Source organism: Lepidothrix coronata, unplaced genomic scaffold (genome assembly GCF_001604755.1).
Source record: "Lepidothrix coronata isolate B3197 unplaced genomic scaffold, Lepidothrix_coronata-1.0 Scaffold261, whole genome shotgun sequence".
Lineage (NCBI taxonomy): Eukaryota > Metazoa > Chordata > Aves > Passeriformes > Pipridae > Lepidothrix > Lepidothrix coronata.
Genome location: NW_016690441.1, coordinates 111,867 through 127,696, shown reverse-complemented (window position 1 = coordinate 127,696; position 15,830 = coordinate 111,867). Strand labels below are relative to the sequence as shown.

Genomic DNA, 15,830 nt, shown 5'->3' with positions numbered 1-15,830 from the left:
TTCATTGAGCCTTGAGCTGCCTGAACACCCCCCCACACCCCCCAGGAATCCCTCTGCCCCTGAGCACCAGCCTGTGCTGCCTTACACTACTCGGAGGGGGAAAACCACAGGCCTTGGCTCTAACACTGAACACTTGGGTTGCAAGCGCTGCCTACTTGTCTCACTTCATCACAAAGCAGAATGAAGACCAGCACGTAAAGGATGATCTCCAGGGCAGTGGGTTCCTTCTGGAAATCCATAAGCAACACGTAGGCGAAGAGCAACAGGAAAGCGATGTAGAAGATGACATTCCAGGAGAAGACCACGAAGGGGGAGGTGAAGAAAGACACGTAATACAAGAAGAGTTTCTTACTCCTCTCCACAGGCTTTTTTCTGAGGGATTAAAAGGGGGAAAAGGTCTCAAAGCACAGCTTTTATGCCTGGGAACACTTGTGTTCTTCAAAGCCAAAATGAGAAAGGTGCTAAGTCTAGCGTGGGATGTTACTTTAGAGGTGAAGCCATCCTGCATCCACTGACCTCAGGCACTCCAGGAAACTGGTACATCTTCCAGGTCAGGCTGGAGGGCCTTGGAGCAACCTGGGCTAGTGGAAGGTGTCCCTGCCCATGGCAGGAGGTGAAACGAGATGGGCTTTAAGGTCCCTTCCCATCCAAACCAGTCTGGGATTTTGCAGTCTTAACTCCAAGATCAGAATGAAGACAAGCTGTTAAAAGCTCATTCAGGCTTTTAATATCTTTGAGACTGACTGAACACTATAACAGGTTTTTCGGGGGGCTGTGGAGTCTCTGACCCTGCAGATACTCAAAACCCAATTGGACACAGTCCTGGGCAAACCTGTTCCAGCTGACCCAGTTTGAGCACAGGGTTGGACTGGGTGATCTCCTTCCAGCCTGAACTGCCCTAGGATTCTACAATTAATTGACTTGCTTGCTTTCTGCTAATGAGAAGCCAGTTAATTACCTGAATGAGATGAAACCACAGCCTATTAAAGGAAAAAAGAACAGGCACAGTATGATCTTCCAGTTCTTAGTGTCTCTTGAAATCTCTCCATACCACTGCTTGGAAAGGAAATTCTGCAGGGAAGAAGAAAACATTCTCATTAGTTTTCACAGCAACAAAACAACCTAGAAGTGCTATTAAAAAACATTTGATTTAGGAAAAAAAACCCAAACTTTGAGTTTTCATCAAAATACTTGAGATTTCTGTTTCAACACTAAAGAAAGTTATCTGCATCAGTAACCATGTGCCGGGTCCTTAGTCCAGCCATTCTCCATCTCTGTGATGAGGAGTTAAAAGCGAGGCTGAGAGCAGGACTGGACCTGATTGATAAGACACATATAAATCATGACCTTTTATGTAATGCCCATCCACACCAGGCATTAAATCCACACTGCGCACACACAGAGCTGTGCCAAGGCAGAAATCACTTCAGGCACTCTCTACCCTTCAGCTCATTAGGATTTACAACTTTAAACCAAGATTCTTCCCTCCTGACTTAGCACTTGTGGGTAAATCAGCCGCCTCCTATTTCTACAGGAGGAGCCACACCCACAGTCAGGTCCCAGGAGTTACAGCCACCTGAGCACCTCCTGTGCACTGCCATTACCTGCACACCTGGCTGGGCAATGAACTGCTGGTCTCTGGCTTCCACTGCCAGTTCCAGACAGTTACTCTCTCCCCAGGCTTCACAGGAATAAGTCAGCAGCTGCTCAGCCAGATCTTCGTCGCTGCTGTAGCACTCGGTGAACAGCTCTGCAGGGAAGAGGCAGCCCCACACTGAGATCCAGCTTCCATTTCCCACCAACTTGGGTGCAATTGTCTTCAGTATAACATTTGTAGCATCAGAGCGTGCAGACACAAGAACTCCTTTCACATTTTCACCACTGTAGAATGACGTGTGCATTGCTTTACAACCCCACTTGCACATGTTTAGAACTCGTGTGGATGGAAAACTGTAACACTAAATTAGCTCACACAAGAGACAGCATTAGGTTGAAATCTGCACTAAAAAAATAAAGTAAAAAATACAACCTTCTCCTTAAATGACTTGGTATGTCTACCTTTTTCATCTTCTTTTCTTAAATTCCATTTGGCACTGATCTAATGAATTACAGTCACTCCCATATTAAGGGCTGGAAAAGGTCAGAATCCGATACTTTTTCACTGGGAAATGCTTTGTTCGCCCGTTCACTCCTCAGTGTCTTGTTAAATCAGACCTGAGGGACGTAGATACTTGCAAGAAAGTCTATTTAAGCAGGTTTTGCCCTGAGGAGTAGGAGATACTTTCTAGTAATGAGCAAAATATTTTCAGTTATGCCTTGTGCCACTCCTTATAGAATCACAGAACCATTTAGGCTGGAAAAGACCTCTGAGATCATTGACTCCAATCGTTAGCCCAACACTGCCAAGCCCACGAACAAACCATGTCCACCTAGTGCCATAAAACAATATCCATCCTTGGAGACTTTCAAGATGTGGCTAAACAAGGCCATGACTGAACTGATCTAGTCCTGTGGTACCACCACCTCAATGAGAAGGTTGGACTGGAGGCCTCCAGAAGCTCTTCCAGCAACATTTCTATGGTCTCCTATTCAACCTTCCTATTTTTCCTACTCAGCTACTTCCTATCACCCCCTTTACCTGTCCCCTGCTCTGACTCAGGGTGGTGACACACCATTTTCTGCACCAGGCAAGACAACAAGGCCATAACGCCTAATCAAGCCCCAGAGGCAACACTATGTTGTATCTCCCCCCAGGTTTAGGAGCCAAGATCCTGCTCCACAGGATCCTGTCATCTTGGAATAAGGAAGGGATAAGATTTTGCAGTTCAGAATTTAGGAATCCAATATACTATTTACCTGCAATTTATTCTCACCCCCCAAAAGTGCTTCTGCAAATTTGAAGGGTGGCTTTTCCCAACCTGAATATTACACCAGTGCTCATGTGGAAAGCTTCTCTTTCTCCATATTCTCCCCCCTGTTTGTGGGCACCCATCTTCAGCCTTGCCATTAGAGTAAAGCAGCTTTTATTACCCCACAAAAGAAATTCTCTACCCCAAAAAAACCCACCCCTCAACACCCACTTTTGGAGGCAAGCTGTTCAGACAGGACACACAGTTTCTACTGAGAACAGACGGTGTAGAAGCGATTTCCAAGCAGCAGAAACACATGTTGACACTAAAGAAAAATATTTAATGTTGGATATCTAGTTTTCAATTCCCTGATCTCTGACCCCTCCTACTAAATTTCTAAAGAACTTAGACAGAAGGCACTTACCCACTGCTCTTGTCTCATACTCATTAGCGAGTTCCTCAGACTCACCAGCAGCATTTATATCATTCTTCACCTTGGCCAAGCTTTTCAGGAGCTTGCTGGCCCCAAGGGCTGCCAAAGTGCAGCCTCTGGTCTGTGGAGAGAGAGAGTCAAATCATGCAAATCCCTCTGTGAAGAAAACATGGTCATAGAACCATAGGACCAGAGTGGTTTGGGTTGGAAAGGACCTTAATGACCATCTCATCCCAACCCCCTGCCATGGGCAGGGTCACCTTCCACTAGACCAGGTGGTCTGTGATTCTGTGATCATTAAATATCCTGTCTAATCCAAATTAGAAATGGATTTCAATCAAACACCTGGAACCAGAACCCACCCATGTTATGGAATGGGTGGGAACTCGGCATCCAAGCTTGAGCAAGATGAGGACATACAACTGGCTTGGCCTGCTGACTCACACATGACCCTAAGAAATGACCACACCAAACTCAAAATGGGCAACATTCAACCAACTTAGAGTCACCTAGCAATTATGTCTTCTGGTTTTGTGTCTGAAGACGGATCCAGAGCCTTCAGAGGCCTATAAACCAAAGACAGAGAACCCTACTGTAAGGAATACAGGAGAATTCAACTTACTTGCTCCCAAATGACTTTAGACAACTCTTTCTTGTTCTGAAGGACTGACCAAATAAACAGAGCTTGTAGTGGGTGCCTTGTGATAGGACACTCCTCCTGAAAGAGAGAGCAACAGTCCCTCAGACCTAAGCTCACCAAACTGTTCTCAACTGGAACAAACCCAACAAGCCTGCCACTCTTGTTTTCACATTGTCTTCCTTTTACAACCAGCCCATCGACCCTCTCTCTCAGCTCTCTGCCACTTGTCACACACTGCTGTGAGTTAGGTTATATTTGGTATTTATAATAAAGCCTTAAATCAGTCTCCCTGTTTTCCCAAAGGTGGCATTAAAGGACATTTGAGTCAAAGTCACTTCCTGCATTAACCAATTGAGGTTGAGATAACCTCATTCCCAGTGGGATCCACCACTTACCGAGAGGTGTATCTCCATCTCATCCTTGCTGTTTTTGTAATCCCTCTTGACCCCTCTTCGGAAGTCCTCAACCATCTTCCACACGAAGGTGAGGAGGGCATCGTTGTAGGAGTTCTTGGCGATCTGCAGGTTCTTGAACACCAGGCTGCTGAAGTTGTTGGTGTACAGCTCTCTCAGGACCTCTGTGGTGAGGAACTTCCGCAGATTCAAGCCGTTTTCCAGGAACAGCCGCACAAATTTGGGCCTGTCCTTCACTAGGGCTGTGAACATCACGTCCTGTAGGTCAGCAGACTAGGAGGAAATGGGAAAGCAATATTAGGGAGCATGTGAGCCATGTAAAGCTCACCTAAGGCCTGGCACGTGGTTTACTCACCTTTTCACCAGAACCAGCTTTTTTCTACATGGAATTGCCTTTGTTGGATGGCCCAGAGCACTTTTGGCATAGGCAGATCACCTTTGTAAACAGTGACCATAGCATCATAGAATCCATAGAATAGGATATCCTGAGCTGGAAGGGACCCTCGAGGATTGAGTCCAACCCTTAGCTCTGTCCAGGACACCCTAAGAATCCCATGCTGCACCTGAGAGCGTTGTCCAAACGCTCCTTGAGCTCCGGCAGCCTTGGGATGCCCCTCTTCCCACAGCCCCCTGTCCCACTCCCTGTACTCACACAGGAGGGGTTTGTACCTCCCAGTTCCGGTCATTGGTGAAGATCTCATCGCTGGCCAGGTCCAGCTGGTTCCACTCCAGCAGCAGCTTCAGCTGCCCATTCCAGTTATCCCTGTCGTGTTCGTTGGTGCTGAAAGCTGCAGAGGGGGAACAACCTCTAGGTAAAGATCAGAATGCTTCCTGGCATGATTATCTCTGCTTCTCATGCCAACTGACAGGACTCCTTCCAAGTGTCTTTCCCATCTTCCTGAAAAGCTTTCAGAGGATGCTGGAGGCTCAGAGACATACATATGGTCCAACACAAGCCACAGAAGAGCTGCCAGGAACACTCGTAACCAAAATCAACACAAGTGTCGTGCAGGACACAAGGAGTCTCCTTCAGGCTCCTCAGTGTCCTGCAAAAGGATTCCCAATGGGGCCCTACCAGCATCTCCAGAGCTTTCCTAAATCCCTTCCCAATTACCTGGCTTGGATCTCACCCACACTAACAGATCCCACAATGTTGCTGTAGCCTGCCCACACCACTCCAGATGAAGACAAGCTCTACCCTGTGGCAGGAGCGTAGAGAGATGGCACTGCTCTAAGGAAAACTGTTCTAGAAAATAAATAACCATCTTTTCCCATTTATTTTAAAAACCCAAACAAACTCCAACCAGGAAAAACAATTACTTGCCTTTGTACAGAGCAAAGGAAATGGCATTGCTCACAATTTCATCTCCAGCTTCTTCTATTTTGATCACTGTCAGTAAATGAGGGTTCTCAAGGACTTCTTTGATCTACAAAAAGAAAAAGTTCCATTTCAAAGCAATCAAGGCTGTCTAGTAGTTGATCTCCTAGAGCATTTCAAAAAGAAATTTCCCACCACATTGCGGCAAAGCTGCTTCTCATCAGTCTCATTTCCACCAATAGTTAAAATTTAAATACAAGTAGATAATGAGATTTATTTTAAAGTCACCAAAGTACAAGATTAGTTATCCTCTGAACATACAGCAAATAACTGATTCCCCTATGCAGAATAAAAAGATATAATCTCAGTAATTTGAAGCTACTTATAAAGTAAAAAAGAAGATTGTGAAGCACAAGTTTCAACAAATGTCAAACAATTTGTTAGAGACCAGTCTCTACCTCCTCGTGCTTTGTCAAAAACAGAGATAACTTCTCACATAATGAAGCTTTATGGAGTTACTTCCATTCTAGCACACAGAAAACAAAGAATCTTGGCCACTCCTGACTGTTGGAGTAGTGCTTTAGCAAGAATTTCTAACGGGATAGCTGGAGATTGTTTTCTGCCTAAAACGTAACTCCTTCTCAAAGGCAGTTTCAATGCTGAAAGCAGCCTCAGATTTTTCAGGAGCTGCACTTTCTTCTGTCCCTATTAAGGAGGGCAGAAGCATAAGAAGAAGTCCACCTGAGGGCCAGGTAACCAGAGGTACAACAGGTTCCTGAGACTGGGCCAAGCAACCCAAAGCAGCAGGTGCTTTCCTCACTTCTCCAGTCTTCCCAGCCTCCAGAAAACACTTGTAATAAACAGTTACACATGGCATCACAATGGTGACTACCTCTGGTCCAAGAGGCAAAAAAAGGGCAAAAGAAGAATGTTTTGGTGTATATTCAGTGTTGTGTCTTCAACTGCATTCCATGTACACAGAGCCAGTAAATCAACCTAACAGAGTCACAGTGGAGATGTGGTGAAACACTGCCTCAGTAAGCCTCTAGCCCTAAACATCCCACTCCTGGTGGGAAATGCCTCCTGCCCCATGGCTTTCTTCCTGCATGCCTTAATAAAGGAGCTTAGGGAAGAAATGACAGAATTCTGAAGTAGAATCACTGCAATTTGAAAGTCTGTGCAGCAGCAGCAATAACCCTTTCTCTCTGAGCAATTCTGGAACTGCAACACCAACCAGCTCATCAGCCAAGAGACACATCCAGCAGCCAGTGCTTCAGAGGAATCACAAGCATCCAGGAGCAGACAGTCACAAAACATCTGGCTTAGCTCTCCTGGGTCTAGACATGTGCTGACTTTCCAAAAGATTGGGGCCTCCTTGTATCCTGATCCCTGAGAGCGTTCGGAATTTTCCTTTTTTTTTAAATCCCCGTGGACATAACATGGCAAGGAGCCCTGCACATCCCACAGGTATCACCAGATATCCCCGGACCCCTCTACCCTTCTCCCGCTTTCAGCTCCCACAGTCCCACTCACCCACTTGATCCAGCTTTCAGTCTCCTCTTCCGAGAGCCTGGAGATGGTGCGGGGCAGGAACCTGAGCAAGCTCTCCTTGACACAGGAGGAAGCAGGAGTGCCTTCTGCCTCCACCAAGCTCGCAATGACATCGGCGATCCGGCCAGAGCCTTCCACCACCACACAGGGAATCTTACTCTTGATGGCCACGTTGATGGACTAGGGAGGCAGAGAGGGGATCACCCGAAGCATGACTGTGTTATTAGAGCCTGCTATTGAGTAAGAAAGCCTGGAGAGCAACAGAAACCCACAGTCCAGAAGAGTATTTTTATTACTGTTCACTCATACATTATCAATGACAAGTCTTTAAAACATCACCCATCTAATGACAGAGGGCTGCAAGAAGTCCCACAGAAACTGAGGGGCAGACATTACCATCTGCCAGATTTTCATAGAGTCACAGGATGTTTTAAGTTGGGAGGGACCCTGAAGACCACCTTGTTCCAACTCCTGCCATGGGCAGGGACACCTTCCACTAGACCAGGTTGCTCAGCTTTTGAGCTGATGGGCAAATCAGGACAACTGACAAGTGGAAATGGCATTCAGGTCACATAACACTGGCCAGCTCCAGTCCCTGCTGGTTATGGCACAGCACTGCTCAGGTAACACCACAGCTGGGAACAAGAGCTCTGGATTTATGTGCAGCAGCGTTTACAGAGCGCTACTTCTGTAGCACCAACAGAACATCGAACTGATGTTACTGAAAGTCTCCAAGTAGCCACTCGCGTGATTTCTCACACAGCAATGCTGTACATGGACCAACAGCAAGAAAAAAAAACTTGTTGAAATCCCGATGGAAGGACCCTTACCCCTGTTGCAAAGACCACAACAGCAAACACTGATTTCATTTGCGTCACTACACTGAAAACAGACTCACTGTCTGCCAGCAAACTGTACAAGGGGAGTCCATGCAACTTATCATCAAGCATTGAAAAGACACATCAGCGATGAGACAGTTTTCTGAGAATTAAAAAAAAATAAATAAAAAAATAAAAAAATAATCAACTTATAGTCATCAAAACCACAGGCAAGTTCCTCCTGTCAGGTGGGGAGCAGGTCTGTGACAAAGGCAAGGTGTTTCTTCTTACCAACTACATCAGAGTGGTTTTCTAAAGAAGGGTTCAGCTAAAGTGCATGTTTTACATCACAGGGAGTTTAAAACAGAAGCTTGGAACAGTTTTATTTCTCCTCTGCTAAAATTGATTCTTGTCATCACTCAAAGAAGCTGAGAAAGAGGGAGCCTTTCCCTGCCAGCACTGCTAAGTTTGAGGCCTGGCTAGGCCAGACCCCCACAGCATGGAGCCTGCTGTGTCATTTGGGCTGATCACAGACCCAATTTACTCCTTCAGAAAAGGTCTTCACCTACAAATGAGCAAGAAGGCAGGCACGGGTGTCTCAGTGCACTTAGGGCCACTGAGAAATAAAACTCAGGACAAGAGGACACGGCCTCACATTGCACCAGGGGAGGATGAGGTTGGACATTAGGAACACATTCTTCACTGAAAGGGTTGTCAAGCACTGGAACAGGCTGCTTAGGGAAGTGGCAGAGTCACCATCCCTGGAAGTGTTCAAAACTGCACGTGAGGATGTGGTTTGGTGGTGAACACAATGGTGCTACATTGTTGGACTTGATGATCTCAGAAGTCTTTTCCAACCTTAATAATACTGTGATTCTATTAAATAGCCAAGAGACTGGCATAGGTACTTAACTGAATCATCATCCAGTTACTTTCCAGAGGAACCTCTTGCTAGGAATGATGCATTTGATTTAACAAGGCTTTCACTCATTCTGACTAGCCACTAAGTCTGTGTTACATGTCATTGCTTAACAGTGGGCCTGAGGTCTCTTTATAACATATGTGTAATTCCATGGCACATAGAGTGAGTTCCTTCAGTGATGGCCAAATCCTCTCTTTAAACATCAGCAATTTAGAGCTAAAAGAAGATGGACACATTCAACACATCCTTTTGAGCACAGCTTTCCCCTAAAACCTGAATGGATCCTTCATTTCATCTCAGAACCTCTGAGTAACACTCTGCATCCATATTCCCCTACAACCTATCTGTGGGAAAGCAAAAATTATCCATGTGAATGGAACCAGAACACCCAGGAAACGTACAGGAAGGGCTGAGATAACTGAAATTTCACACAGTGGTTCAGACTAATTGATTAACATCAGCAGTGAAGTGGAAGCACACCTGCCAAGCAAAATAGTTTGAGTAACTTCATTATTAACAGGAGAACAGAAAAGTACCAAGATCACCTCTTCAAACAAACAAAAAAAAAATCATAAATATCACTCTGATTCAATTTTACTTTCTTCACAGGAAATAAGTAAAAGAAATAAACTTACTTTCAAAGTCTCTTTCCCTCCACCTTGGGCAAAACACACAATTGGAATCTTCCCACCATAATTAGATTCTGTGAAACAGGCCAAAAGTAAAACGAAGGACAAGGATTAAATCTATTAATACAGAACAACTTCTTTTTCCTGAGTACAATGAAGGAATTTCCAAGCAGTTCATGCAAAAACTAGTTTGACATTGATTTTGCCACAGTTACTAACAGCTTTTCCTGTTTTGACTAACATTCTGCATAGCTGGTTTCAGACACACTTCTCCAATAGAAGCTTTTACCTGCTAGAAATCAAAATTTTTTCCTCCAAAACTTGATTTTATTGTATTTTCCTACTGCTTTGACCATTTTGAGTCTCAGTGAAAGGTGAGCTCAGAGGATTGTATCTTGAACTTGTGATAAGAACATTTTCAGTTGTAAAGGAAAGCTAAGAATCCCGTAACTCTAGGAGCTACTGTTTGAGAGACATTCCAAAAAACCCCCAACCCCAAACAACAACCCCCCCCCCAAAAATAAAACTCTTTAACTAATAATTTCCTGCTAAGGCCTTTGATTTTTTTTTGTTTCATTTTGGTAAAGAAGGGGGTGAAAGACAAATTCTTTAGGAGCAGGCTGCAGATGGCTCAATCACCCTCACACATAAACATTTTGGGAAAAGCCTAATTTCAGTTCCTGCGTAGTTGTGCTTCAGCTACCCAGAACTCAGTGCCAGGTGGGATGTGTGTAGAAGGGTCAGCTTCCAATAGGTGGTGAGGGAAGGGTTGTGTGGCTGGAATGGAGCATTTGTTGTGACATCAAGAAAGCAATATGAGGGAAGGTGTTGCTCTGAAAAGGTCTGGCAGCTCCTGAGAGCGCTCAAGATGCAACACAGCACACACACACACATCCCTTCCAGCTCAGCATCCACAGGATGCTGCCACCGCTTTGTCATTCCCAGGAAATCGCTGTGCATCCCCCCCACAGCATGCAAGGATGAGCAGGAGGAGGTCTGCACCCCGACCCCCACACGAACCTGGGATAACCCGCTCCGAAATGTACTTTTCCAGCTGGGTCCGTACTTTGGCCTCTGTGGTCGGGTGCCCGTGGGTGCCGTTGTCCACCAGCAGGAGATGGGTGTGGTTGTTATCCAGGCAATACAGCGGGTCTCTCTTGAGGTCATCCATGATGTAGTGGGCCAAGTAGTTCCCCTAGGAGCACAGGCACAGTGTTGAGAGAGACCCAGGGACAGGGAACACAGAGACCTCCCAGGACAAGGACACACCTTGCTGGGAGGGTGGGGAGGCCCTGGCACAGGTTGCCCAGAGAAGCTGTGGCTGCCCCATCCCTGAAGTGTCCAAGACCAGGCTGGATGGGGCTTAGAGCAAAAGGTGTCTCTGCCCATGGTAGGGCATGGAACAAAATGGGCTTTAAGTCCCTTCCAACCCAAACCATTGTATGATTCTATGACAAGCCATGACAGCTGAACCCCAAGCCACCAGCTATTCTTCATTAGTTGGGAGTCCAAATTTCCTGACTCAGGACATGCTCACTGGCAGTACCAACAGCAGCAGAAGGCAGTGAGAAAAAGTAGCACAGGAGCACAGCATAAATATTTGCAGAGAAAGTTTTTCTTTACAAGAGCTGCCTGATTTGTGATGATCCTCCCGTAACTCCACCTCAGCCAACAGAACAGTCAAAGTTATTTGCAACAGTTTAGTCCTTTCAGAGATCCAGTTAAATTCATGCTTCCTTCAGCCACCGAAAACATTGCATCTGTGGCATACTTAGTTTCACAGAATCACAGAATATGCCAAATTGGAAGGGACTCACAAAGATTATCGAGTCCAACTCCTGGCCCTGCACAGGACCATCCCCAAGACTCAGATCATTTCAACACCTCACAGAATTTTTTAGGTTGGAAGAGACCCTCCTGAGATGATCTAGTTCAACCCTCGAACATCTTTGGAGCCCTCAACAAACTGATCTGCTGTTATTTATCTAGTGGGACGGTTTTTTAGACATGTTCTGTAATGTCTAGTGGACAAGAGACAAGGGGAGCTATGCCAAGTTGGATGACAGCATCAGTGAAGATCCTTAACAGCAGCAGCAGGTACAACCTGTCTAAGCCAGTGGGAATCCCCACTCTGGGTGAGTGCATAGGGATTTTCCTGGAGCTAGAATAACTATGGAAGAGGTCATTCCCTAATGCAACACCAGACATGGAATTAGGGCTGCTGAACCTCCACACTGTGCCAAATCTGGCACAGCTGAAATTCTCCTCACCAGGCCTGAGCTGTGCGACTGCCTTGGACACTTCAGTTTCCTCCTGTTCTGGGAAGAGCACCTGATGTTTTGAGGCCAAGCCTCCTCTTTCTTTTCCCACCACCCCATCCACGTGGCACCTGGGGGGACACGGTTAGGTGGTGAACACAGTGGTTGTGCTGGGCTGGTGGTTGGACTTGATAAAGGTCTATTCCAACCTTAACTGCTCCACGATCCCCGTTCCTTACGTCGCTGTCGGCGGCGCGGATGAGGGTGTCCCGGTTGGAAATCATGCCCCAGGCCGCTATGCCAATGGCCACCACGTTCTCCTCTGAGCTGCGACTGATGGTGTTGTCTCTGACCACCTCCCCAATGTACTTCATCAGCCCGTAGTGAGTGCCACCGGTGAAAATCCAGGCCCCTGCAACAACACCCAGTGACCCGGGGGAACGCAGGGAAACGCCCACGCTCCCCCTGCCTTCAGACACAACCACCCAACCCCCTCTCACGACCTTAGAGGAGATGCTTGTTTTTCAATTAAATGCAAAAGATGTGTTACACGACTCATGCTACCCCAGGCACCCCACGACTAACTCTCAACCCTGTTACTTCCAAACCGCGGGGTCACACGTGTCCCAAACGCACCAGCCAGCCAGAAGCAAACAGAATGCTCTGCTTTCCTCCTCACCCTTTGAGCTGCTGCCTCTCCGACACTATCCTGCAGCGATCGACCATCACGGGCACAAAAGCAGGTCCTTACCCTTGGACTGGGCGATGTAGATCAACCTGCTGAATATCTTGCGCATCCGGGGCTTGAGTGCGAAGTTCTTGGCTCCCCCAGTGACAGAGATGACGAGGTTTGGGGTTTTCAGGTGCCAGTGCTGGGTCATGAGGTCGTAGAGTGTTTCAGAGTCTGTGTCGCACGACAGGCGGATGTACTTGGGTGAGAGGAGAGAGAGAACAAACACAGCAGGATAACCAATATCCCAGTCCCGGCTGGGGACAGAGCGGGGATCGTGCTTTCTTCTCTAGTGCACGGCCTCATTCCAACAGCCAGCAGGGATGAGGTGAAGTGAGGATGAAATCCTTGTTTCCTCCTACAAAACACCTTTATCCTTCCCCTGCAACCAGGCACCCAACCCACCTTCCTCTAGAGAAGGCAAAAGCACTGACCCCGGGGTTCAGAGGAACACTGCAGGGATGAGCACACCACCAGCATGACAATTCCAACTGTAACCATACTATTTATAGCCTACATCACAAATCAGTGCAAGCACCATTGCAAGGGAACTGATAATAATGACAGTTGTGTTTTGATTTAATTTAATGAACTACAAATTCCAGGCTCCATATGTGTGGTGCCCCTGTCACAACACACACCCATAGCAGCGTTTCAACTATAACACATAACTGTATCAAACATGTAGTACAGCTTGAACTCTGGCTTTGTCTTGCTTTGCTATTCAAGAGCCCCTTCACAATTTCATCACTGGTGGGATGGACTATTGGCAAACAGCCACGGCTACAGAGCCCATATGGGGGATGAAAGGGAGCAGCTCAGACCTGAATCACGGAGGATCTTGTACACATTGCCCAGTATTTACAGAGCAAAACCAAAGGATTTTTTCAAGGAAGAAAAGTCCCTGAGACACTGAACTTGAATGAAAGAACATATGCCTGTGTTCCAGGACAGGTTTCCAGGAGGAGTGAAGGCATTTGGCTCAGAACAGAACATCACAGAGGGTGACTGGCAGGCTGCAGCACCTACACAGGAGAGCTAAGGGCCTCCCTCAGCTTCTGCTCTGAGAAGCTTCAGCCACATAAAGCTTTGGGTGTTTTTATGGAGAGGGTCCCCCCTAGGAGAGTGGAGGCTACCAGTATATTTAACTGGTGAGCCAGTAAACTACACCCAAGGCAAACCTCATCAGAGCCCCTCAGTGAGCCACTTCCCTTCTCCACAGTGCAACGGTGCCATCTCCTGGTGCTGCTGGATCCTGTTCCTGACCACGGCCAGGATTCAGAGAAGCCTTCTGGGGACTGACAGCTCCCAGAACATAAAACACAGTAACTGTGATGTCCCTGGGTGTTACAGGGTTCGAGCAGCACAGCAGGAACAAGGAGCTCGAAAGCAGGACTTACTGAGGGCAGAGATTTTATAGAATCCCAGGATAGTTTGGGTTGGAAGAGACCTGAAAGCACATCTTGTTCCATCCTCCTGCCACGGGCAGGGACACCTTCCACTAGCCCAGGTTGCTCCAAGCCCCATCCAACCTGGTCTGGGACACTTTCAGGGATCCAGGGGCAGCCCCAGCTTCTCTGGGCAACCTGTGCCAGGGCCTCCCCACCCTGCCAGGGAAGGAATTCCTTCCCAATATCCCATCTAACCCTGCCCTCTGGCAGTGGGAAGCCATCCCCCCTTGTACTGTCACCCCAGGCCCTTGTCCCCAGTCCCTCTCCAGCTCTCCTGGAGCCCCTTTAGGCCGTGAAAGGGGTTCCAAGGTCTCCCTGGAGCCTTCTCTTCTCCAGGCTGAACAATCCCAGCTCTCTCAGCCTGTCCTGAAACCTGTTTATGGGTCTGTGGACATCTGATTTCTGATCAGAATTTTTTAGGACTCATCTCTCCTAAAAAGCACCAGTCAGGCTATAAAACTTCCCATCCCTCACTGATCATTGACAGCAATTCTTAGGTCACCTTGGGGTTGAAGTTCTGCCCACTGTGCATGAGATCAACAAGAAATACTTTGCAATCTCTAAGAGTAGCAGGTGCCTTGCTAGGTAGGGAATGAAAACAGGGAATGTGATTCCAGCCAACATGCTGATGGGATGGATTTGGAGACAAAAGCCTTGAACAGAGTATGCTCTGAAACGTGCACAGTGGCCTTGAGAGTCCTCATGAAACAACTGTGGGCACACAAACTGATTTCTGAGTTTGGAAGGGGGGACACAACCTAAGGAAAGAACGTTTAAGCTTTGAGAACTCTCAAATACTGCAATAGGGCGACACATTTCTTCTTCCAGTAAAGTCACACAGCAGCTTACAACACAGTATTGAAACTAAAATATGCATATCAAGAAACATTTGAAGTATTCAGCTCTGTCTAAGCGTGATTCAAAACTCTCAGTCTTATTTCCCACTGAAATGCCTCCTATTTCTGCTACTTTGCATAAAACAAACCCAATTAATTTACACAGTGGGCTCTGATTTTCCTCATTTGTTTTGAGTGTCTCAAGCAAGCTGCACTGGTGGGAAGTATCAGTCTTTTAGGAGGCAGATGAGCTCAGCCACATGTGACTCCTCATGCAGTATCAGCATAAATCATGACAAACAGCAACACCAGCTCCTTTCTCCTTTCCACCCCTCTCACTCCCTTCCACTGTCTCCACTCCAAGCAAAAACACAGAGGAAAAAAACAGCAATCAGAATAAAACCTCTCAAGTTCCACTGATTTCTTGCATCCCTCCAGAATTTACTGTCACTGTTGGATCCCCACCCTGGGAAATACTCCACATTCAAATGCTTATAGGCCTGAGCAAGCTGGTCCATGTGGATGTAAAGTAATACTAGAGTATCACCCTCATTCACCCTTTCTCCTGCCATGCCCAGCAACAGATAATTTCTTTTCACTCCCATCACCAGCCTAGGCAACAAATAGCACGGAAGAAGTTATTCTTTATTACTTTTTCTCAGGGATCGAGAAACCAGCTTGTCTCCTTTGCAGCCTAACTCCTTCCATTAGGCTAAAACCCACTTCACCTTCGCCTTCCTTGCTTTCCTGGGGCTTCCACTGGCACCCAACAGCGGCCTCATGGGCATCCCTAATACACCCACTTACCTTGCCTCTTTTTCCCAAGTTTTCAAACTGAATGTCCCCAAAGGCATCGGTAGGAAGCTCCTTTGTGTGCTTCTTGTAGTTCCATTTCTCACTGGTGTTAACCTGAGTGCCCTCTATGTGTTGGTTTTCAGGGTATCCACATTTACATAAGTTTCCCCTGAAAAAGAGGGAATAG

General features: G+C 46.8%; 1 protein-coding gene across 1 annotated transcript in view; it reads right to left on the bottom strand.

The window, feature by feature from the left end:
* The window catches only part of TRPM8 (transient receptor potential cation channel subfamily M member 8), a 53,644-nt gene that overhangs the window by 12,787 nt on the left and 25,027 nt on the right, over window positions 1-15,830 (bottom strand). Inside the window, exons 6-19 of the mRNA XM_017835641.1 lie at window positions 15,656-15,812; window positions 12,583-12,760; window positions 12,071-12,243; window positions 10,594-10,768; window positions 9,580-9,647; window positions 7,187-7,384; window positions 5,660-5,762; window positions 5,005-5,123; window positions 4,318-4,608; window positions 3,905-4,000; window positions 3,274-3,403; window positions 1,605-1,750; window positions 959-1,071; window positions 156-372 (exon numbers count right to left, since the gene is read on the bottom strand). Coding sequence (XP_017691130.1) covers window positions 156-372; window positions 959-1,071; window positions 1,605-1,750; window positions 3,274-3,403; window positions 3,905-4,000; window positions 4,318-4,608; window positions 5,005-5,123; window positions 5,660-5,762; window positions 7,187-7,384; window positions 9,580-9,647; window positions 10,594-10,768; window positions 12,071-12,243; window positions 12,583-12,760; window positions 15,656-15,812 — 2,164 coding nt within the window. The remainder of the gene's footprint in view (window positions 1-155; window positions 373-958; window positions 1,072-1,604; window positions 1,751-3,273; window positions 3,404-3,904; window positions 4,001-4,317; window positions 4,609-5,004; window positions 5,124-5,659; window positions 5,763-7,186; window positions 7,385-9,579; window positions 9,648-10,593; window positions 10,769-12,070; window positions 12,244-12,582; window positions 12,761-15,655; window positions 15,813-15,830) is intronic.